The sequence below is a fragment of the Bombina bombina genome, chromosome 3, assembly GCF_027579735.1.
Source record: "Bombina bombina isolate aBomBom1 chromosome 3, aBomBom1.pri, whole genome shotgun sequence".
Classification (NCBI taxonomy): Eukaryota; Metazoa; Chordata; class Amphibia; order Anura; family Bombinatoridae; genus Bombina; species Bombina bombina.
Window position 1 is genome coordinate 976,442,761 of NC_069501.1, and position 23,719 is coordinate 976,466,479.

At 37.3% G+C, this 23,719-nt stretch overlaps 1 protein-coding gene across 3 annotated transcripts in view; it reads right to left on the reverse strand.

Moving 5' to 3' along the window:
* Positions 1-23,719, reverse strand: part of KMT2D (lysine methyltransferase 2D) — a 948,037-nt gene that overhangs the window by 838,310 nt on the left and 86,008 nt on the right. For 2 of the 3 annotated variants that reach the window (XM_053708075.1, XM_053708074.1), the window contains exons 2-18: positions 23,237-23,323; positions 21,014-21,131; positions 20,189-20,400; positions 19,008-19,117; positions 18,757-18,919; positions 16,487-16,652; positions 15,245-15,362; positions 13,381-13,562; positions 11,414-11,577; positions 10,269-11,143; positions 7,262-7,381; positions 5,682-5,792; positions 5,479-5,583; positions 5,055-5,236; positions 4,499-4,663; positions 4,321-4,430; positions 4,175-4,219 (exon numbers count right to left, since the gene is read on the reverse strand). In XM_053708075.1, coding sequence (XP_053564050.1) covers positions 4,175-4,219; positions 4,321-4,430; positions 4,499-4,663; positions 5,055-5,236; positions 5,479-5,583; positions 5,682-5,792; positions 7,262-7,381; positions 10,269-11,143; positions 11,414-11,577; positions 13,381-13,562; positions 15,245-15,362; positions 16,487-16,652; positions 18,757-18,919; positions 19,008-19,117; positions 20,189-20,400; positions 21,014-21,131; positions 23,237-23,285 — 2,995 coding nt within the window. In that variant the 5' untranslated portion in view covers positions 23,286-23,323. The remainder of the gene's footprint in view (positions 1-4,174; positions 4,220-4,320; positions 4,431-4,498; positions 4,664-5,054; positions 5,237-5,478; positions 5,584-5,681; positions 5,793-7,261; positions 7,382-10,268; positions 11,144-11,413; positions 11,578-13,380; positions 13,563-15,244; positions 15,363-16,486; positions 16,653-18,756; positions 18,920-19,007; positions 19,118-20,188; positions 20,401-21,013; positions 21,132-23,236; positions 23,324-23,719) is intronic. The other variant, XM_053708073.1, reaches the window with a different exon arrangement.

Genomic DNA, 23,719 nt, shown 5'->3' on the forward strand with positions numbered 1-23,719 from the left:
GAGGATCCCGGGATCTGGACAGATACCTGGGAAGTTTCTTGTTTAGATGAGAGGCCATCAGATCTATCTCTGGAAGCCCCCACATTTGAACAATCTGAAGAAATACCTCTGGGTGAAGAGACCATTCGCCCGGATGCAACGTTTGGCGACTGAGATAATCCGCTTCCCAATTGTCTACACCTGGGATATGAACCGCAGAGATTAGACAGGAGCTGGATTCCGCCCAAACCAAAATTCGAGATACTTCTTTCATAGCCAGAGGACTGTGAGTCCCTCCTTGATGATTGATGTATGCCACAGTTGTGACATTGTCTGTCTGAAAACAAATGAACGATTCTCTCTTCAGAAGAGGCCAAAACTGAAGAGCTCTGAAAATTGCACGGAGTTCCAAAATATTGATCGGTAATCTCACCTCCTGAGATTCCCAAACTCCCTGTGCCGTCAGAGATCCCCACACAGCTCCCCAACCTGTGAGACTTGCATCTGTTGAAATTACAGTCCAGGTCGGAAGCACAAAAGAAGCCCCCTGAATTAAACGATGGTGATCTGTCCACCACATTAGAGAGTGTCGAACAATCGGTTTTAAAGATATTAATTGATATATCTTCGTGTAATCCCTGCACCATTGGTTCAGCATACAGAGCTGAAGAGGTCGCATGTGAAAACGAGCAAAGGGGATCGCGTCCGATGCAGCAGTCATAAGACCTAGAATTTCCATGCATAAGGCTACCGAAGGGAATGATTGAGACTGAAGGTTTCGACAAGCTGTAATCAATTTTAGACGTCTCTTGTCTGTTAAAGACAGAGTCATGGACACTGAATCTATCTGGAAACCCAGAAAGGTTACCCTTGTTTGAGGAATCAAAGAACTTTTTGGTAAATTGATCCTCCAACCATGATCTTGAAGAAACAACACAAGTCGATTCGTATGAGACTCTGCTAAATGTAAAGACTGAGCAAGTACCAAGATATCGTCCAAATAAGGAAATACCACAATACCCTGTTCTCTGATTACAGACAGAAGGGCACCGAGAATCTTTGTGAAAATTCTTGGAGCTGTAGCAAGGCCAAACGGTAGAGCCACAAATTGGTAATGCTTGTCTAGAAAAGAGAATCTCAGGAACTGAAAATGATCTGGATGAATCGGAATATGCAGATATGCATCCTGTAAATCTATTGTGGACATATAATTCCCTTGCTGAACAAAAGGCAATATAGTCCTTACAGTTACCATCTTGAACGTTGGTATCCTTACATAACGATTCAATAATTTTAGATCCAGAACTGGTCTGAAGGAATTCTCCTTCTTTGGTACAATGAAGAGATTTGAATAAAACCCCATCCCCTGTTCCGGAACTGGAACTGGCATAATTACTCCAGCCAACTCTAGATCTGAAACACAATTCAGAAATGCTTGAGCTTTCACTGGATTTACTGGGACACGGGAAAGAAAAAATCTCTTTGCAGGAGGTCTCATCTTGAAACCAATTCTGTACCCTTCTGAAACAATGTTCTGAATCCAAAGATTGTGAACAGAATTGATCCAAATTTCTTTGAAAAAAACGTAACCTGCCCCCTACCAGCTGAACTGGAATGAGGGCCGTACCTTCATGTGAACTTAGAAGCAGGCTTTGCCTTTCTAGCAGGCTTGGATTTATTCCAGACTGGAGATGGTTTCCAAACTGAAACTGCTCCTGAGGACGAAGGATCAGGCTTTTGTTCTTTGTTGAAACGAAAGGAACGAAAACGATTGTTAGCCCTGTTTTTACCTTTAGATTTTTTATCCTGTGGTAAAAAAGTTCCTTTCCCACCAGTAACAGTTGAAATAATAGAATCCAACTGAGAACCAAATAATTTGTTTCCCTGGAAAGAAATGGAAAGTAGAGTTGATTTAGAAGCCATATCAGCATTCCAAGTCTTAAGCCATAAAGCTCTTCTGGCTAAGATAGCCAGAGACATAAACCTAACATCAACTCTAATAATATCAAAAATGGCATCACAGATAAAATTATTAGCATGCTGGAGAAGAATAAAAATATCATGAGAATCACGATTTGTTACTTGTTGCGCTAGAGTTTCCAACCAAAAAGTTGAAGCTGCAGCAACATCAGCCAATGATATAGCAGGTCTAAGAAGATTACCTGAACACAGATAAGCTTTTCTTAGAAAAGATTCAATTTTTCTATCTAAAGGATCCTTAAACGAGGTACCATCTGACGTAGGAATGGTAGTACGTTTAGCAAGGGTAGAAATAGCCCCATCAACTTTAGGGATTTTGTCCCAAAATTCTAACCTGTCAGGCGGAACAGGATATAATTGCTTAAAACGTTTAGAAGGAGTAAATGAATTACCCAATTTATCCCATTCTTTGGAAATTACTGCAGAAATAGCATTAGGAACAGGAAAAACTTCTGGAATAACCGCAGGAGCTTTAAAAACCTTATCCAAACGTATAGAATTAGTATCAAGAGGACTAGAATCCTCTATTTCTAAAGCAATTAGTACTTCTTTAAGTAAAGAGCGAATAAATTCCATCTTAAATAAATATGAAGATTTATCAGCATCAATCTCTGAGATAGAATCCTCTGAACCAGAAGAGTCCAAAGAATCAGAATGATGGTGTTCATTTAAAAATTCATCTGTAGAGAGAAGATTTAAAAGACTTTTTACGTTTACTAGAAGGAGAAATAACAGACAAAGCCTTCTTTATGGATTCAGAAACAAAATCTCTTATGTTATCAGGAACATTCTGCACCTTAGATGTTGAGGGAACTGCAACAGGCAATGGTACATTACTAAAGGAAATATTATCTGCTTTAACAAGTTTGTCATGACAATTATTACAAACAACAGCTGGAGGAATAGCTACCAAAAGTTTACAGCAGATACACTTAGCTTTGGTAGATCCAGCAGGCAGTGATTTTCCTGTAGTATCTTCTGGCTCAGATGCAACGTGAGACATCTTGCAATATGTAAGAGAAAAAACAACATATAAAGCAAAATAGATCAAATTCCTTATAAGACAGTTTCAGGAATGGGAAAGAATGCCAAATATCAAGCTTCTAGCAACCAGAAGCAAATGAAAAATGAGACTGAAATAATGTGGAGACAAAAGCGACGCCCATATTTTTTAGCGCCAAATAAGACGCCCACATTATTTGGCGCCTAAATGCTTTTGGCGCCAAAAATGACGCCACATCCGGAACGCCGACATTTTTGGCGCAAAATAACGTCAAAAAATGACGCAACTTCCGGCGACACGTATGACGCCGGAAACGGAAAAGAATTTTTGCGCCAAAAAAGTCCGCGCCAAGAATGACGCAATAAAATGAAGCATTTTCAGCCCCCGCGAGCCTAACAGCCCACAGGGAAAAAAGTCAAATTTTTGAGGTAAGAAAAATATGATAATTCAATGCATAATCCCAAATATGAAACTGACTGTCTGAAAATAAGGAAAGTTGAACATTCTGAGTCAAGGCAAATAAATGTTTGAATACATATATTTAGAACTTTATAAATAAAGTGCCCAACCATAGCTTAGAGTGTCACAGAAAATAAGACTTACTTACCCCAGGACACTCATCTACATGTTTGTAGAAAGCCAAACCAGTACTGAAACGAGAATCAGTAGAGGTAATGGTAAATATAAGAGTATATCGTCGATCTGAAAAGGGAGGTAAGAGATGAATCTCTACGACCGATAACAGAGAACCTTATGAAATAGACCCCGTAGAAGGAGATCACTGCATTCAATAGGCAATACTCTCTTCACATCCCTCTGACATTCACTGCACGCTGAGAGGAAAACCGGGCTCCAACTTGCTGCGGAGCGCATATCAACGTAGAATCTAGCACAAACTTACTTCACCACCTCCCTTGGAGGCAAAGTTTGTAAAACTGATTTGTGGGTGTGGTGAGGGGTGTATTTATAGGCATTTTAAGGTTTGGGAAACTTTGCCCCTCCTGGTAGGAATGTATATCCCATACGTCACTAGCTCATGGACTCTTGTTAATTACATGAAAGAAAAACAGCTTACAACAACTTTTCATAAGCATTAATCCTCAACTAACACCAATAAAGCAAAGTCTAACATCTGGAGTGGAATTGGCTGCCTTTTATAATAAATTTTAAGTAGAATGAATTATTTTTATATAAAAATGACAACACAAATACCTGGTTCCTTGATTTTTACAGGACTCTCTGGAAGAATGACAGGTACTAAAAAAGGAAACATGGAAAAATATTTTTTAGACTTCCAAGGATAAGATTTCTTTATTAAATAAAGTAGAAGCTACAAAATAAAACCCAAATAAACCTACCCACTGGCTTTGGGATAAATGGTAAGCAGGAAGAACAGTCAAATCCATCATCAGCTGCCTGCTCAACCTCCTCTTCTGTGAATAGGTTCTCACACACAGCATGAAGCCACCTATGAAACAATGGTTAGCATGCAAGCATATCTGAGAACGAAGGAACAAGTAAGAGACCTAATCATACCTCTCACAGTGACGACACTGGATCAGCAAATCACCCTCCAAGTATTGAAGATGGCAAACAGGACAGCTCACCAAACTGCCACAAGGAGCACAATGTGTATAGTTGTTTTGCCACTCTGCATGGAATCCAGGAGTGACTGACCCACACTGCATACAGGAAACACACCTTCCGGACATAATTAGATATTTAATATATAAAGTAATAGATTTAGAATAAATATAAAACCTAAAACAATTATAGACTTAAGCTATTACAAATATGTAGCCCTCAAATACGTCACACAATCTGCAGCATACAACACATATACTAATAGCACAAAGCAAATCAGAAAACATTGTGACTTGGGATTTAAATTTTTAAAAAAATTAACATTTAATATAGAATGTTCCATAAATAAACTACGATATAGTTTTGTTCCGTCTACAATCTTTTAATATGTACAGGTATGAAAGCATTAGAAAACATAAGTTATAACTTTTTGTGGCATTTTTATTAAACTGAAAATAAAAAACAAAAAAACTAGTTGTATAACATATAAAAGTGAGATGAAACTCACCATTTGCATTTCCAGCCGCCCTTGGGAACAGTGTGCAAAGGAGGGTCCAGACAGTATGTATGATAACTTATGTCACAGTCATCACACAGCAGCAAGCGAGAAGGGTCCGTGGCTTTACCGCACACCTCACACACTATACACTCCACACACCGCCAGCCTTTTAGTAGCATCACCTTGGTAATCTGTGGGTTGATCAGGCAATTAATAGGTGCTAGCATTAGCATTTATGGATGCATTAGAGCAGAAAAAAAAATTGTGAAAATGACAAGTGCAAAACTCACAAAAAGTTTTTGAAACTACCAATACCAACATTTGAGTAAAACACACCACATTTATTAAAGACATTTACAAATTAAAATATCCTCACGTTTAGCAAGTTAGAAAAAAACAAAAACTTGTCCTTCCATCGTAACCATCTTCTTACCTTGCTATTTACACAATATGGATGATAGCACTGAGAACACTGGGAACAAGCCAACAGATGTCCCTCTGGGCCTCGGCCAAAACTGCCACAAACCACACACATATCCTTAAAGAGACAATAGAAAAATAGTAAGGTACAATGTAAAGAAAACAAGCTGAAGTGCCTTACCCAAGAAACCCATAAAAAAAAAAAATTGAGTTCACCTGCATGAGCACAAACTTGTCCGTATTAGAAAAGAGCACCACTGTGTTTTGCATGGTATCATCCTCCTCCTCCTCTTCCTCTTTACCAGGAGAACTTTCAAGATCTATCATCTAATAACAGAAGAAAACAAGTGGGCAATATTAGAGAATTCGATTTCAAACAGAGGGGTAAATCTATCAACCTCTTCGACAGGCTTTTGCCTGCCTACAACTGCAGGTTCTCACAAGAGAACCTGCACGCCGTATTTAACAAGCAGCGGTAATCAGACCACTGCTTCCCTACCCTTTTCACCACCTCTTAGGTGGCAAATTTCAATCTCCCCGGTCTAGTCCGACCGTGGAGATTGACAGTTCCTGCCCGCGGGCAGGATTGCACACGAATGCAAAATAGCGCTTGTGTGCAATGCTGAATTCCGCCAGGGGAATTCAGCCCGACAGAGGCGAGCTGCAGTAGACAGGGGCACATATGTGCACCCCTGTCCGCCTCAGCTTGATAAATCACCTCCAAAAAAACCACACCCCACAACAACCACCAAAACACAATTAGCTTACAATTTATTTACTAACCTGAACATACATGTACGCATTTTTGCCATTGTAATTGTTGACAAACTATTCAGAGTCGCATCTTTAATTTGTACAAATTATTGCAAAATGTATTTGTTCATAATAAAATAATCACAATAATTACAGTAATGGCAGAGCAAAGCTAGAGCTGAAGCTGCTTAAAGGGAGAGTAAATACAAAATTAAATCCATGATTCAGAGAGCATGCACTTTTAAACAACTTTCCAATTTACTTCTAGCATCTAATTTGCTTTGTCTTCCTGGTATCCTTTGTTGAAAAGCATACCTAGGTAGGCTCAGGTGTAGCAATGCACTACTTGGCACTAGCTACTGATTGGTGGCTGCACATATGTCTCATCATCGGCACACCCAATGTGTTCATTTAGCTCCCAGTAGTGCATTTCTGCTCCTTCCAACAACGGATACCAAAAGAATGAAGCAAATTTGATTTTAAAAATTGGAAATTTGCTTAAAATTATATGCTCTATCTCTATCAAAGAAAAATTCTGGGTTCCATAGTCCATTAATACCAGATGGGTAGAAACAGACTCATACTTTAGTCTGCGATGATTAATAGGTATATTTTTCTTGTTAATGTCGTGTTTAATGCTCCTTTAAGGGCTGTAACAAGGACAGGGTTGCATGTAAACAAATCCATTGCAACAAGCATTCTTAAAGGGACACTCAAGTCAAATTTAAACTTTCATGATTCAGATAGAACAAGCAATTTACTTCCATTAACAAAATGCGTACAGTCTCTTTATATTTACACTTTTTGAGTCACCAGCTCCTACTGAGCACGTGCAAGAATTGACAGAATATACGTTTTTGTATTAGTGATTGGTTGATAGCTTTCTAATGGTACAGGAGGAGTGGAACTATACATAACTCATTTGTAAGAAAAATAAATCCACTACTTATTTGAAGTTCAGACTCAGTGCTATTGCATTGTCTTTATCATGCATTTGTTGATTATGAAAATCTACTGTATTTACTGGTCCTTTAAGTAATTACCGGCAGAGTCTCTATAGAAGAAGTTGTTGATTTTAATCGTGATCGCCCTCTACCGCGACTGCCACCAGTACCACTGCCTCCACGGGGACGCCTCCTTCCAGGAAAACTACTGCTTCTGCCCTAAGTATTGGGAAAATGAACAAACCGCGTTAAACCATTATGTTTTTGTTCAACACAATTAGATCAGAAGATTTTCACAAGAGTCAGAGTAAGCTGTCAAAATGAACCAGCCCTAACATGCAGAGGTTTTTAATATTTTTACTTAATTTTTTTGTAAGAGATCATCCTCAGTATTTAACAACCAGTTCTTTCTTAGCATTTCTCAATTTCAGCAGCAAACTTCAAATGACAAGAATGTGCCGTTGTATTTATAAAAAAAAAACTTAAGTTAAAGGGACAGTAAAAATTAAACTTCCACAGTTCAGATAGAACATGCAATTTTAAACAACTTTCTAATTTACTTCTGTTATCAAATTTGCATTGTTCTATTGGTATCCTTTGTTGAAGAGTAAATCTAGGTAGGCTGATAGGAGCTCAGGACTGTGCACATGTCTTTAGCAGTCTAGGAAACAGTATTTGCAACTATGTATACAATTTCTATAAATATTGTTGGAAACACTGCTGCCAGATGGCTAAAGACATGTGCAAGCTCCTGAGCTCACCCATGACTACTTTATCAAATCCATTTAAGTTTCATTTTGGCCTTGCTGTCCCTTTAAACCCCTTAACCCAAAAAGATTTATATATCCACAGCATGCGGTACTTTGCACACCGTACAGCATAAAGTGTATATATACACGTCTGAGAAGCAGCAAGCTCCAGCAGTCTCGGCTGTAGCTACAGTTCTTGAGCTCCATGCATCTGCCTCCATATGGAACCAGAGCACGACTGGTGCTCTTGCTCCATATGTAGGCAGATGCCTGATTGTTACAGACAGTGGCACTGTGTGTCAACGTCTATAGCGATCAACTTTGTTTAAAGGAGAGGGAGGGATGGGAAATTGCACTACAGAAAAAGGGGAAATGGAAGGGGGGACACCATAATTAAAGTTTGTGGCAATAGGGGGCACCACTAGAATACAAAAAAAAAAAAAAAAACTGCTGCCAATACCTAAGACGGCTACCAGTAGTGAGAGGGGTAGGGATCAGAGTGGTGGGAGGGTTGAGGAGTGATCTAGACACTGAGGAAGACAATAAAAAAAGCCATAAACCTTCATACTGGCAGACCTTCTGTCAGTACCAAAGCTGGTGGTAACCAGTGGGGGGTGAGGAAGGAAAGAGAGCTGGATGGGAGGGATCAGGGAGAAGGTGTCAGGTGAGAGGATAATCTCTACTCTGCATCAAAGATTAACCTTACAAGTTAATTGATTTACCCATACACTGCCAATAATTTTATTTAAGTTGGGCAGATGCAATTAGCCGTGTTCTCATTGCCAAAAAAGCAATGGCAAAGCCATGCATGCCTGCTATTTTTTAACAAAGGAGTTCCCAAATAGTTTTTTTTAACCATTTGCCATGAGTTGTGTGTAAATAATTTTAGTGAAAACCCCAAAGTTAGCGAAATATTTTTTTAATATGATCACATCTGGCAGTTAAATAGTGGCATCAAATATACCATAATAGGCCTAGATCAATACCTTGGTTTGTCTACTTTAAAAATATATATAGTTTTCATAGGTAAATCAAAACCTCTATTTCAAAAATAGCAAAAATCCTAGAAATTCTCCTGTACTTTGGACAAGTTTTTCTCTGAAATTCCTGGTAGCGAGGGGGTTAATAACATTTTCCAGTACATGATCAAGTAATTCTGAGAGTAATTAGTCAACTCTTTAAGTGCAGGACAGCTCCTTTTCCTAAAAGGTCTATGAATTACCGTATTAAGGGCTTATACACCAATGTGATATTCTACCATTGGATTTTTGTTAACCAGATCAACTCTACAATACTATTCAGTCGACCTGGAGGAAAACAAAATAAATAAACCAACAAAACAAAAAACGCCATGTAGTAATATTTTCCTATTGTAACTCAAAATCTTGTATGAAAGAAGTCATGAAAAAGTGAACAGAATGTAGCCATAGGTGTCGGCTATAAAAGCCCTTCTCACACACCAACATGCCTCAGTCTCCATAGACAACCTAAAAACAGAGAAACCCAGCAAAGACATAAGCAACAATAAGCAGTGAATACAATGAACAAGAACCATATTAGTCAAAAATGGGTTAAACACATAGTTAAAACACTGCTCAGACCCACAGAGCACTGCTTGCTGAGCGGAAACTGACCCAATCAGCAATACTAGCTGCACTGCTGGGTTGCGAGATTGTCACTATTGATTGGGTCAGCAGCAGTTTCAACTTGTGAGCCGTAGTGCTTTGTGGGTCCAAGAATAACTTAACTATATGTTTAACTTCTTTGAAGGGTTAAAAAAAAAGATGTGCAGGGTTGCTAGTCTTAAAATGACATGCTCTAAAGAATTAAAAGCAGGTATTTTTTTCAACTATAATGGCACTTTAAAAACTTTCCAAGAGTCCCTTACCTTCAGTATTTAGATCCCACAAGCAGCCCAACTATCAGATTTCTATCAAGCCAGAACCATTTCAACATTTTGCTTCCTCTCATTAAATAAGCTTTCATTTTACCTAGGTTTCTTTAAAACTTTTGTTGCATGCACATTTAAAACTAGTCACAACCACCATTCCAAAGAATGGGTCACTTTGAGCAATAATCTGCACTTAGGTATATTTTAGGATTTTATGTAACCACATCCATTTATATCTAACTTGCAACTTAGTCTCTCTCACGCATGTGTAGTTAAAGCTATAACTCACCATGTGCAATGTGATTAATCTCTGGCTTGCTGCAATATCTCTGAATCTCCCTAATAAAAATAATTGTACCATAAGAATAATTCACTTAGCCTACAGAACATCGGAAGAGAAAGGTGTTATAGAAACACATACAGAGATACTTGTACAGTAAGATAAACCTGACCCCATCATACTTACATGTTTGACCCTTGAGCGCCCTGGAGAACTCTTGCGACGTGATTTGTCAACATCAGACTTTCCAATAGAAGGATCATACAATAGAGAATCATCAGTCTCAGGCATAGAGTCTGTGCACAACCTTAAGGACCCATCCTCCTTGTGAAGGCAAATCTCCATAGAGAGGGACCCGCCCTCAGGATCAGGGGAACCTAATACATCAGAGCCATGATAGCTACCTGTAGTGTCCCCCTGGCTCAAATTAGAAATTTCATTTACAATATCAGATTTAACAAGAGCAGGTCTCATGGAAATATGCACCTTATGAACAGAGATGTCCCCAATTCCCTCTTGACTTAAATTAGGGTCTGTACTCAGAATATCTGTACTGTTAGGACAAGGAGCCTCTTCAGAGTCCATGGTCATTTCAGAATCTGAAAGAAATGGTTGCTTATCATAGCTGCTAGATGGTTCCTCTTTTACTCTTCCAGGACTTAAACATGGTCCTTTATCTATAACCTCTGTATTGGTTGGAAGCTTAGTGTCCTCACTCAACGAGGCATCAGACAGTGTCCTTTCATGTAACGAAGGTGTAAAAGATGACGTCTTAAGAACTGAACTCATGGGATGGTGTACTAAAACTTTTTGCTGCCCAAATTCAATGGCCTCAGCAATTCCTTCGTCCACATCCATTTCTTCATCTTCCACGGTAACTAGCACAGGAGCCTCCTCCTGCACTGGAGAGTTTTCATATGTTCTCTCTTGAGGTGCTGGTTCCACCTCCAGAGGTGGTGGACTTCTCGAATCCTTTGGAGATGGAGATGAGATCACAGGAAGGGCCTCAGCAGCTTCATTGTCTGAAGAAGTGACTACATCTTCATCAGCTGTTACAGTGTCTAAGACCAGATATAGTGGAAATCATTAAAAAAAAATAAAAAATGTATGGTCAACTCTGCTCCAATAAAATGTTAATATATAGCATACACACACACCCTCCAGCAAGGGTGGAATTTCTGCTAGCACTTTGTCCTTTGGGGGATACAAATCCACATTTGACATCCCTACAAAAGGTTTACACATATGTTGGACAGAAAGAATGTAAAAGAGCAACAAATTCTTTGGTTTCATTTCTATGCAAGATCTTAACCTCACATTTTGTTACATACCTAGTGGTTTGGCTTCATATTCTGAAAGTGCAGTGTTCTCAATCTCACTCCCTTTGTCCTGCACATCTTTTCCCTGTACAAATAGTTGTTGCTTGCTGCATGATAGACAGCACCCACTGGATGCCAGGGGTTCAGAGTCTTGTGCACAACTTGGGTGGTAGAACCTATATCAAAAAAGCAGACAGACATTGATGAATTCCATGATATTCTAACAGTGGCCTTACTTGCATATAACAAACACCAATTACCCCATCACTGGCCAATTAGTTAATTTGGTATAGAGTCATACACCTTGACAATTAGATACAGGTATTCTAGGCTAGTAGCCTATGGACACTAAACGGGACACTAAACACAGATTTTTATATAAAATGTTAGTTTTGCATAATGAAACAACTTTGCAATTTTTTCATGATTTGTTTTGCTCCCTTTTTAAGAAAATTTAGTTCTGGAAATTGAGCAATTTCTAATTCTCAGAACCTGAAATGCACCTTGAAGAGTTTGATAACAACTGCAAAACAATATATTTTATACTTACTTTATGACAGTGACTAGGGTTGTTGCCTGTTAACTAAAGTCCAGATTAGCTCCTCAAAATAACTCAAATGGTGGGTGGAATTTGAATTATAAAAAATAATTCCAGTAAAACAATGTTAATTTGTTTTAAAAATGTTTAGACTTCTATTATTCTTTAGCACAACAGAAAGGTCTTGTAATTACAAGGGGTTTACTGTCTCTTAAAAGGTTAATGCACACACAGAAAAGTATAGGGTTACACCTTCATCCTCTAGAGGGCAGAGTAGACCATAACGTTTTCAAAGTTAAATGGTTCAGTCTCATCTGTAGCATTACTGAAAAGGGAAAGTGTACTAGTGTCTGCAGAATGAGAAAAGACTACAAAAAGTTTAATATATGTCCTTATGTGAAATGTATTAAAGTCCATTCTCCCTACCCCCATAGCCCTAAAATGTTAGTATTTTGAAAATCTATCAACTTTTAAATCGGAAATCCTACTATTCTCCACAATGCTTTTGAAAGTCCATTGGGTTTTTTTTTCTCCTCATTTTTCACAGAATAGTTATTCTAGGATAAATAAGACAGTAGTGTAGTCACTCTGCAGCAAAGGTAATGTGGGTTTCTGATGAAATGTTAGTGGATACCATTTGACACTCTATATAATGTGAGCAACTACAATAGAAAATGTGACCTAAGAAACAGTATTCCAAGCAGAAGAAAAATCTTAATACAGGAGATTGTGTACTATTAAATGTGTAGTTATATATTTCACACAAAAAAGTACCAAATCCCCAGCACAAATGCAAACAGGAGTCCCATTTCATCTAACCATTTGTCAGTATAATACTATATCATAAAGGCAGTGCTTACCGGCCCTTATCTTCTGTAACAAACTGAGTGAAACTGACAAAATCAATAAAATTACATTTCCTGGAGATATACTGCACTATTCAATTAAGAAAGCAGAACCAAAAAAGTTTCTAAAAACAATATTACACAAAACTGCATGTAAAGTAGCACTTTGCAATACATCAGGCAGTTAAAAGTCACATCTTTAAAAAGAATAAAACATGCGTATGAATTCACCTCAACGTATGTATGGGTGCCAAAGTGGCAACTAGCATAGAAACTGTATGTACGTCCAACAACAAAAAAAAATAATATATATATAATGATTTGTTAAACAAATAGTTACCTAATCAAAGTGTGACAAGTGAAACTCGCTAGGAAAAGTAATAGAAACATGATATTTCAATGTGCATCATGCTTGGTGAGGCTGTTCCCTATTAAATGTTGCAGCTGCAGCAATAAACTTCAATCTGTTTAAATGTAATTTGCAGTAGTGTGCATTTTCTCACAATTTGCATAACCGATGATCTTAATCAATATAATACATTACTACTATCAGCCCTCTTTTGTGTCTCACTGAATAAGAAGCAAATATAACTCACTTGGAACAACATGGACATCGTTGCATTTTTTCTGGGGCTCCGGGCTGATCACACTGGACACCTGTTTCTGATCGCCTTCTCTGCTCTTGGCATTTTTCACATACAGTGTAGTTCTCATACCACTGGCTGCCAGGCTCTAATTGTGATGTCCGAGAACCGCACAAACGACAAACACGGCAAGCCTAAGCACACAGGAAGCAAACCAAGTTACTGCACAGACCCGTATATACATTATATTTATTTATTATGGCTTAACAACCTGTACACATAGTCCTCGTCATTAAAAGGGATACAAAACCCAAAATTATCTAGTATTTTAGACATAGCGTACAATAAAAAAAATAAAAAAAGTTCCCAATTTACTTCTATCATCAAATTTGCTTCTTTCCCATGGTATTCTTTGTTGAGGAGATACCTGGGTAGGTGCCTGGAGCACTAAATGCAGGAAATAGTTTTGCCATCTAGTGCTTTTGAACATTCTTGTAAAACTGCTACCACATAGAGCTCCAAACATGTGCACGCTCCTCAGCTTACATCTCTACTTTTCAACAAACAATGCCAAGAGATTGGAAAAATGTGATCATAGAAGTATATTAGAAAGTTGTTTAAAATAACATGTTCTATCTGAATCATGAAAGAAAATGTTTGGGTGTCATGTCTCTTTAAGCTTATTTTTTTGTTATTAAAATTCAGTGATAGAAGACACCGCCTTGTTAAATCATAAAATAATCAATTTTGGGTGAGATGAAATGCACTGGAGTGCTGCTCTATACCCTGCACTCTACAGTCTTTTCCTGCCAGCTTTAGTTAAAGGGACAGTGTACTGTAAAATTGTCTTTACCTTAAAAAGGGACATAAACCCAATATTTTTTTAAATTGTATTCTCTACCAAAATCATTAAAAACAAATGTTAGATTTCATGTCTTAATGTGTTTCCAATGACTTGTTATACCAGCTGCAGAGTATACAAGACATTTCTCCTTTAGGTTTATTTTTGTATGTGCAAAAGCTGGTTTGTTCTTTGAATCAATAACCCATCAAAATGCGTTGCACTTACAGGGAAATTAGATTTCCTTATTTTATCACTTTATGTACACATATATGCTTCTTTATATTATCTTTGTAAAACAAAGCCCAATACTTTGAACAACTTAAAATTAATATTTTATTGCTTATCTCTTCTACCTGCTACTGGGAGTGTATTGTCTCCTGCTGCTTATGTTTATACAGAATTTCTTTAACCTATATTTAATGTATAGAAATGTTCAGAATAGGTAGATACCCCACATAAAAAATAAGCTATTTCAAATGCTGAAATAAAGTAAAATGAGCTGTTTGTAAACATTTTAATACTCTCTCTCTGGATCATTACAAACAAAATTAAAGTGGAGAAAAAACTAGGGTAAACTGTTGCTTTAATCTATTATCAAGCAAGTATTTTTTTGGAAACAAATTACTCTCCAACAATGACACAGAAAAAGACTAATCACTTAACAGAGTAAAATAGGTTTCCAGCCAGGTTAAAAACTTTAATTTCTTTAAATACAAGAGATATAGTGTAAATCGGTAATTTAATAAACACAGCAAACCCTATGACAGCAGTGCTGGTTGCCTTGTACAACTGTTCTAGAGCAGCTTCATTATGAAGTCATAACTAGCAAAATGAGCCATATATTTTAACACCAAACATACATTACTATACTAAAATCCCTCTAAAATGTAAGCTTTTGCTGATCCATATAAGTTCTGGTAGTGTGCCATCCAATTGTGTTCAAATAACTTGGTACTATGAAGAAATAACCGTTGGGTGAACGATTGGAAGAGTTTGTTCTTTTACCCATACAGTTTGAAACCTTTGCATTACCTTGCACTTCCAAGAGTCAGCTGGCAAATTCTCAATAGCTGGTTTCAGACAAAAAGTGTGATATCCTTTGTCACAGGCATCACAGACTAACATCATTGAGTCCTCACCAGGCCGCCTGCTCCAATGAATAAAGAGGTTTTAAGTATTAATGAATGAAGGGGCAAAGCATTAAAATCAGGAAAGACAGATTACATTATTAGCAAGCACACTAAGCTACTAAATTGTTCTGCAAACCAAATTCAGTGATTACAAAAGGTTAGCACTACAAATGGTCATTAAGGTTTACTTTTTTTTTTTTTCTCAAAGGAAACCCAAAGGCAAAGTGATGTGTGAAGATTTGCATTTTGTAATTTTTGGCCAAAAGATGTGTTCATATGTTTTGTAAAAATTACAATATAATATCAAAAGGGATGTAGGTTTTTCTCCTCTTAAACATCAAACACTGTAATCTGACAGGTGTAAAAGTCTAACCAAGCGCAGAATAGTGAATAAATTATGAACAACAGGGTATTTAAGGCTCACTTAAAGGGACACTGAACCCAAAAAAAAATTGTAATTCAGAAAGAGCATGCAATTTTAAGCAACTTTCTAATTTACTCCTATTATCAATTTCTTTGTTCTCTTGCTATCTTTATTTGAAAAAGGCATATATGCTTCTTTTGGGTTCAGTACTCTGGACAGCAATTTTTTTATTGGTGGATGAATTTATCCACCAATCAGCAAGGACAACCCAGGTTGTTCACCAAAAATGGGCCGGCATCTAAACTTACATTCTTGCATTTTAAATAAAGATACCAAGAGAATGAAGAAAAATTGATAATAGGAGTAAATTAGAAAGTTGCTTAAAATTTCATGCTCAATCTGAATCATGAAAGAAAAAATTTGGGTACAGTGTCCCTTTAAGCATTTAATGCAGAAGCATATGCATGAAGCCTTATTGGTGTATCCTTGGAAAGCCTTATGCACAATAAGTTATTTTACAACCTGTCATGATAGAGAACGCAGGGATATTACAAAATAGGTGCATTTTAAAAAGCATAAATTAGAAACACAAAGTGCCGTACAAGTAATATTTTTCATAGCCAATTAATAGGGAATATAACTGCAAGCTTCCAGGACACTGGTGTTGCTTTGTCAAGAGAGTGTAACAGACTAATATATTTACTCATAAGAACAAATTTATTTTTTTAAAGATGCTTTTGAACAATGGTCAACTCAGCCCTCTTTGCACCCATTCTTTACCTGCAGGTTTGACACACTTTACACTCAGGGCACTGCCATCCTGAACGTTTTAGAGGTGTGACTGTAATCTCCAAGCAGGTGCCATGATAGTGTAGCCCACAACTGGTGCAGAACAGGAGGTCTGTGAGGTCACCAGGTCTGTCACACAGCAAGCAGCGAGAGTCCTCTGTGTATACATAGATTTCAAAGAAAATAAATGGTATTTAACTAAGGGAAGAATATTTGTACAATGGAAATATGAAAAACATGAGCAGATAACACTATGTCCATGTTACGTATAAATAAAATTATACATTTGCAAAACCTACCTGGAAAAAGGTTTATAACATCAGGCACATACAGACTATACCAGCAGCACAACTTTACTTAAAGGGACAGTCTAGTCAAAAATAAACTCACAATTCAGATAGGACATGCCCTTTTAAAAAAGGACAGTATACAGCAAATTTAAAATAACTGCATGACATAGACACTACTATAAAGAATATTATGCACAGATACTGATCTGAAAATAAAAGTATAAAATATTTTTAAAATGTACTTAGAAGCTCCCAGTTTAGCACTGTTGATGGGGTTAGGCTGGGAAATCAGGAAGAGCAGACACCCCGCCACCCTCTCCTGCAAATTAAAAGACCCAATACACAAACAGGAGCAAGCAGGAGTCTGTAGACTTGGGTTTACAACTGATACTTTAGGGTTTAGTTAGGTGTCTGAAAATCAGCACAATGTTATTAAAAAAAAGCAAAACTATAAATTCTTACAAAAACACTCCAAAGCACGTTTTCTGCGAGTTATTATATAGCAAGTTTTTTTTGTTATTTGTTTTGTCGAATATGCATTTTCAGAAGATACAAAAGTACCAACAACAATAACAGAGAAATATAAACAATAAAAAAAAACAACTTCAGTTTCCTATTATTGTGAAATATTCGGTACATACTGAATTTAGCGTCAAACACATTCCTTCCCATTATATTAAACCTAGAGTCAACTTCATAGCTATTTGGAAAGCGAAAGAAAAAACATGGTCTCCTTAAAAAGGTGTTAGATTGGACCTTAGAGATGTTGTCTTTTCTAATAGCAACAGAAAATACTGTTCTGGTGGTTTAGTACCAAAATTACTAATAGCATGTAATGGGGGGGGGGGGGGAGAGAGAGAGAACACATGGCAAAATCTAAGGAAGCACCTTTTACAAGAATAAATAATAATGATTAATGAATAGTAAAATAATTAATGTACATTAATTTTAGTATTTTATTTCTATTCCTTTAGAATGCAAGTTTACAAGTCCATCTGTCTTATTGATCACTTTACATAAAGATGGATTACAGCCTACAGTGACTCAAGGGCAGGGCATGTAAATGTCTTAATTATTGTACTCCATAAATGTATACTAAATGTTACAGAGCTGCGTAATATGTTGGCAATTTATAAACAATAATATTAATACATTATTATTATTAGTTAATAAATTATTATAATAATTATTCTGTGCAAAATACCCAGAACAAAATGGACAGTAAACAGGGCAAAATAAAATTGTCAACTATTGCAGAAGTAAACTCAAGTTCCTTGCCCACAACAGTGTTCTTGAAACCCCCCCCCACACACACCTCAAGACTATCTTTGAAAGGGCTGGAGACACAGGCATATTCCAAGCTCTGTGTACATTTAGCCTCAATAGAAAAAGGACACTTGGGGGTCGATTTATGAAGCTGCGGTGGACAGGGGCTCACATAGGTGCCCCTGTCCGCCGCAGCTCGCCTCTGGCGGGCTGAATTCCGCTGCCGAAACTCAGCATTGCACACAAGCTCTATTTTGCTCTTGCGTGCATTACCGCCCCCTGCCCACGCACAGCCAATCGTGCACGGCCAGGACCTGTCAATCTCCCCGGTCAGACGAGACCAGGGAGATTGAAAATTGCCACTTAAGAGGTGGAAAAAAGTTAGGGAAGCAGCGGTCTGATGACCGCTGTTTGTTAAATACGGTCTGCAGGTTCTCTTGTGAGAACATGCAGTCGTAGGGGGGTTAAAGGCTGCAAAAGTAGAGTACATAGCAAAATTGTACCAAGACAACATATGCATTATGAATAAGAATAATGAAGCCAAACAATGAAGATCCAAATTCAACTCCTGGGGACAGATGTTTTAATATATTAGAACTTTGAATGGTCTGAGATACCTTCATTAGATTATTATGAAGCGCTCTAATTTAGGGCCTGATCAAAAGCCCTCAGGCATGGAAAGAAATGAAATGATTTGATACTAACCCATAGCAACAGCTTCACAAATATGTTCTGTACACAGGAGTTTTAAGGTCTTCATGGACTGGAAGGACCCACTCGCAGCGGCGCAGGGGAAATGATACCTGCGTAAACACCCCGTCGAGTGACACTGAATGGTAGCACCCATCCGTTTACAGTATTCACATTTCTGTGGGAGAAACAAGCAGCAAGGTTATCAGATCTAAAAAAGACAAAAAAGAGATAGAGAAGGGTAATCTGCAAAGCAGAATATTAACCTGTGATATCCCTGAGAATACAGCTATGTCCACATTAGTCAATCCAGTTCCCTCATCATGTTGGACTCCAAATGACCAGGAGGCACACCAGTGATGAACCCAACAGTGCCCTATAGAAGAGATAGACAAATCCCATTTTATGGATTATGTTGAAACTTAATTGACAAATCACTACAAAACCCTTAAAATCTGAAGTAAAGCTGTGTAGTATTTAATATGACGACATTTTCATATTTTGCTCTGTGAAGACAGAATGTTAAACAAGAGTAAAAAGCAACACTAAAAAACTAATTAGAGACAAACCTTATAGGGTCAGTTTTCCTAGCTTTGTTTTGTAAAATTTCCTTTATTAGGTGCTGGGTCATAAAAGCTTCAAAGTTGTGCTATAACCATTTCATTTGTGAATGCAAAAATAGCAAATATCTTCAACGCATACATATATATTTGATTGTTTAAATATTGGATTGTCCTGCTGTAAAACAGCATTTCTGATGTCAGTCCTATGGCGATTTAAGAAATTAGACCGAGGGAGAAACTGCAGGTTTAAGCACACACTTAACCCTTTGGCACTGCAAATAATATGGCTTTGTCTTTTTAACTATAGTTTTACTGCTAAGACGATAATGTTCACAGGTTAAACCCAAGAATGAAGTTCATTTACTGTATAAATTTACAAAAACCTATTAAACATGTGCTGGTGCACATGGATTACCTACAGAAGACTACATATGCATACAAACACATCTAAAACTACCAAAAGTTATCCTACAGATATTTAATATTAAAGGAACATTAAACCTAAAAAAATTATCTCATGATTTTTATAGAGAAGACAATTTTAAACATTACAACTTACATTATTTCTTTATTTTCAATCTTCAAATATCCTTTGTAGAATAGCAATGCACATGGGTGAGCCAATCACGAGGCATCTATGTGCAGCCACCAATTAGCAGCTACTGAGCCCATCTAGATATGCTTTTCGACAACGGATATCAAGAGAATGAAGCAAATTAGATAATATAAGTAAACTGTAAAGTTGTTAAAAAAAATTAAAAAAAATGCATGCTCTTTCTAAATCATGAAAGAAAAAATTGGGTTTCATGTCTCTTTAAGTTAGAGAATTCCAAGATGACCAGTATAGATAAAAAAGGTAAGAATCTGCCCCCTCCATTTCTAACCTGTAGGCTCAAAGAGCTCCTCAGGAGACAGAGAGTTAGCAAACCCAACCACAAAATTGTCTTCATCATGCGTGACCAACTCCTGTGTCCTGCACTGGCCCTGTATAAGCACAGGGCGGCCGGGCGATGGTTCAAAACGTAGAAGTTCCCGCTGACCCTGGGGACTGCATTCTCCACAGTTACAGAGAGCACAGCGCCTGGTTTTAGAGCCACTAAGGAAACAGATGAGGTTATATTAATACTGTATGAGCAATCTTAAAAACTATGATGTAACACTTAAATTACAGATGACTTTTTAATTTAAGCTCAACCATTACACTTGTCCTTGAGTCAATAGCAGCATACATAGAACTGTTACCCTCTATTTATTTACCATTTAACATTAAAAGGGACATTCCAGCCAAAAATGAAATGCATACAGGTGCATTTCCATTTTGTATAGAAACATTTGCCTATAAGCTCTGTATACAAATCAATGTTTAAAAGCAGGGTTTGCAAACCAAGAGCAGCTCAAGAATACACCTTAAAAAATCCTGTTGATAGGTTTATCCAGTCTTACTTGTGGCCTTGTAGGTGCTCTTGCAATCATGGCACAGCATGAAGCAGTTGGCAAACAGCAGCTAAAGTTGATTGTATTTCAAAAGTAAATCAGGAACACTTTTTTGGATTGTGGGTTTGGATTATTCTTGTTTACATAGCTTTTCTACCAATACTACAGCACAGGATTTTTTTTTTAGCCTAGGTTTCATCAGAAAAAAAATGCCAACTTGCATTAAACTAAGGGCAGTGGATTATTCGATCTAAGAACAACCTTAACTTTCATACCTGCTGCTGCACACTCTGTCAGGAGAGGTCCCTTCTCCCCCAGCAGGGTCTGTCTGCGCTGCGTGGCCAGGCTCACCCCCTTCTGTTTCACAGGCCACTGGGGATGCATTTCCATCAGCTAAAGCAGAAGATATAAAAAAAAAAATATATAATACTGCATATTAAACTTCTTTAAATACATCAGGAAAAAAGGCACACATAAAAATAAAAAAATTATATATACTACTTGACTAGAATTTTCATATTGCTACAAGAATGGTCTGATTTATAGCTATATTTCACTACTTTCCTAATATGTATTACAGTACACCTTTTTAAACTTACTGGTGATTGGTTCTTGCTTGGATACAGTATGTGGGAACTATTCAGAGAGTGAAAAAGACAACTACAACCAGCTAAATGGGTAAAAGTCAATATGGCGCAGACAGGTGTGTGTGTCTTACTCTTTGGAAGATGAAGAAAAATGGAAAGTATGAATCCAGCTCTCATCGTCCTAAGACATGCGATTGTGAGGGGAAAACCATGAAAATGCTCTTGCTTGGACTTCAAAACATACCTGGTAAAGCTTTGATGTGCGTTTAGGATCAATGTACTGTAGAAAATAAAATCACCCACAAAATACTGTGGAGAAAGGATTGCATGACTCCACAGAACAGAGTGGTACTTTTTATTTAGTCAAGGTGCAAATCTTGTGCATGTCACAAACTCCAAAACAGACAACCCACCCCCCCCTTTAATATTTCCTACATCAAATTGAATTTGTTTTTTCACACTGTATCTCATGTTGACATCTCAAACAACTGCAACTAAATGATTAGTAAACAATTCCAGTCTTCGTGTGAAACGTCTATATGGTTTGGCCCATGCTAAACATTTAAACCAATTATTCATCACAAACACAAATCTACAGACAGCTACTTTCATTCACTTTGCCAGTCGTTTAATTGCATTTTGCTTATTGGGATACTGCATCCTGCGTTCAGCTGGACTTGAATTGTGGCTGCAGATGTTTTTCTATTCCATAATAATTTAACTTTATATATTGAGGTATTCTGATGGTGTGACTACTTTAAGTCTGCCTAGTCTTGCTTAGAATTGAATAAAAAGGGACAGTATACTGTAAAATGCAATCACTTGTTTAGAGGTTTATTTTGTTTTGTTTTTAAATACAACAAAAGAAAATGTATTTGTATCTGTATTAAATAAAAAAATAGTAAAAAGTTGTAATTGGTTGATACTACTTGTTCAAGAGTACATTGAATACATAAATAAAACCACCTTGGTGGTGGACTTAGACTTTTGAATCCACTCAACTGTATATATCGAGACCATATGCACTAAATCTAGAGAGAACAATACAGAGTTCTATCTAAAGAGTATGCTATATCACGGTCCCTCTGATTAAAAATCTGTTCGATAAAGAATCCTTTATTGGTTTGAATCAAATAGTCCTTCAATAACCAAGCGGTTAGTGACACTGCCTTTAGGTCTTGGTAGTCAAATGGACTGTGGGTAAGAAGACTAGAATTCTGTCCCACCAAAGGGTCAAGGTTTTAGAACTAGGCACTTTATCATCAGCTTTGCTCTCTTCTTACTTGGGGCCCGATGACTGCCAGACCTGGAGGGAAATCATGCAAACCCTTTGGGGTTTCTTGTTGAACATCATATTGCAATGTATGCATCTTTTACATCCAGAGCCTATATAGTGCTCAAGCTAAAATTTGACTTACTAAAATTATTTGTGGGACCTTGCAGTACTGATGACTTTTCACCCAATCTCACCAACCCAGAGTCTTCATATACTTGTCAAAAAAGCAAGTAAAGTAATTGGAGCGGTGTGAAAGAAAATGTGCAGCAAGCATGTTCAATCTTACAGTTGAGGTGGCCGTTTTCAAACGAGATATACCCCCAGAAACAGTAGCTTTGGACACAATCTCCAAAAGATTCCAAGAGGTAATTCAAATCAAACATCTGCCCATGTGATCATTTGAACAGATGTCTAACTTCATTCAATAAGGGGGACAAGGAGTACATATAGTTTTGTGTAACACCCAAAGCCAAAACTGAAGGCTTCCAAGAAGTGGTGTAGCAAACTGCAGCGCACAAACTGCCCTTTAAGTGTGATGTGTATTTCCTGATAATGCTCATTGGCTTAAAAAGAGTTTACTAGCTGCTCTTTCATAAGAAACAGTAGTGTCCCTTTACTTCAAAGCAGCAACTGACCTGATGACTCTGAATCCTTGTCTTCGCTGGATGGCTTCTGATCATCCATCCCTGTCCCAGAATTGTAACTATCCCTTGAAGGGAGACCTGGAAAGCAAGAATCAAAAATTAATCTTTACCAAATGTTTGTTCTCTTAGTATCTTTTGTTAAAGAGTAAGCCTAGGAAAGTGCTAAATGCCCTTACTAGATCATAAATTTAATTTTGACTTTACTGTCCCTTTAAATATACAGTGGATATAAAAAGTCTACACATCCCTGTTAAAATGTCAGGTTTATGCGATGTAAAAAAATGACAAAGATAAATCATTTGAGAACTTTTTCCACATTTAATGTCACCTTTAACTGTACAACTCAATTGAAAAACAAACTGAAATCTTTTAGGTGGAGGGAAGTAAAAAAAAAAAAAAACTAAAATAATATGGTTGCATAAGTGTGCATACCCGTAAGCTAAGACTTTGTTGAAGCATCTTTCGATTTTATTA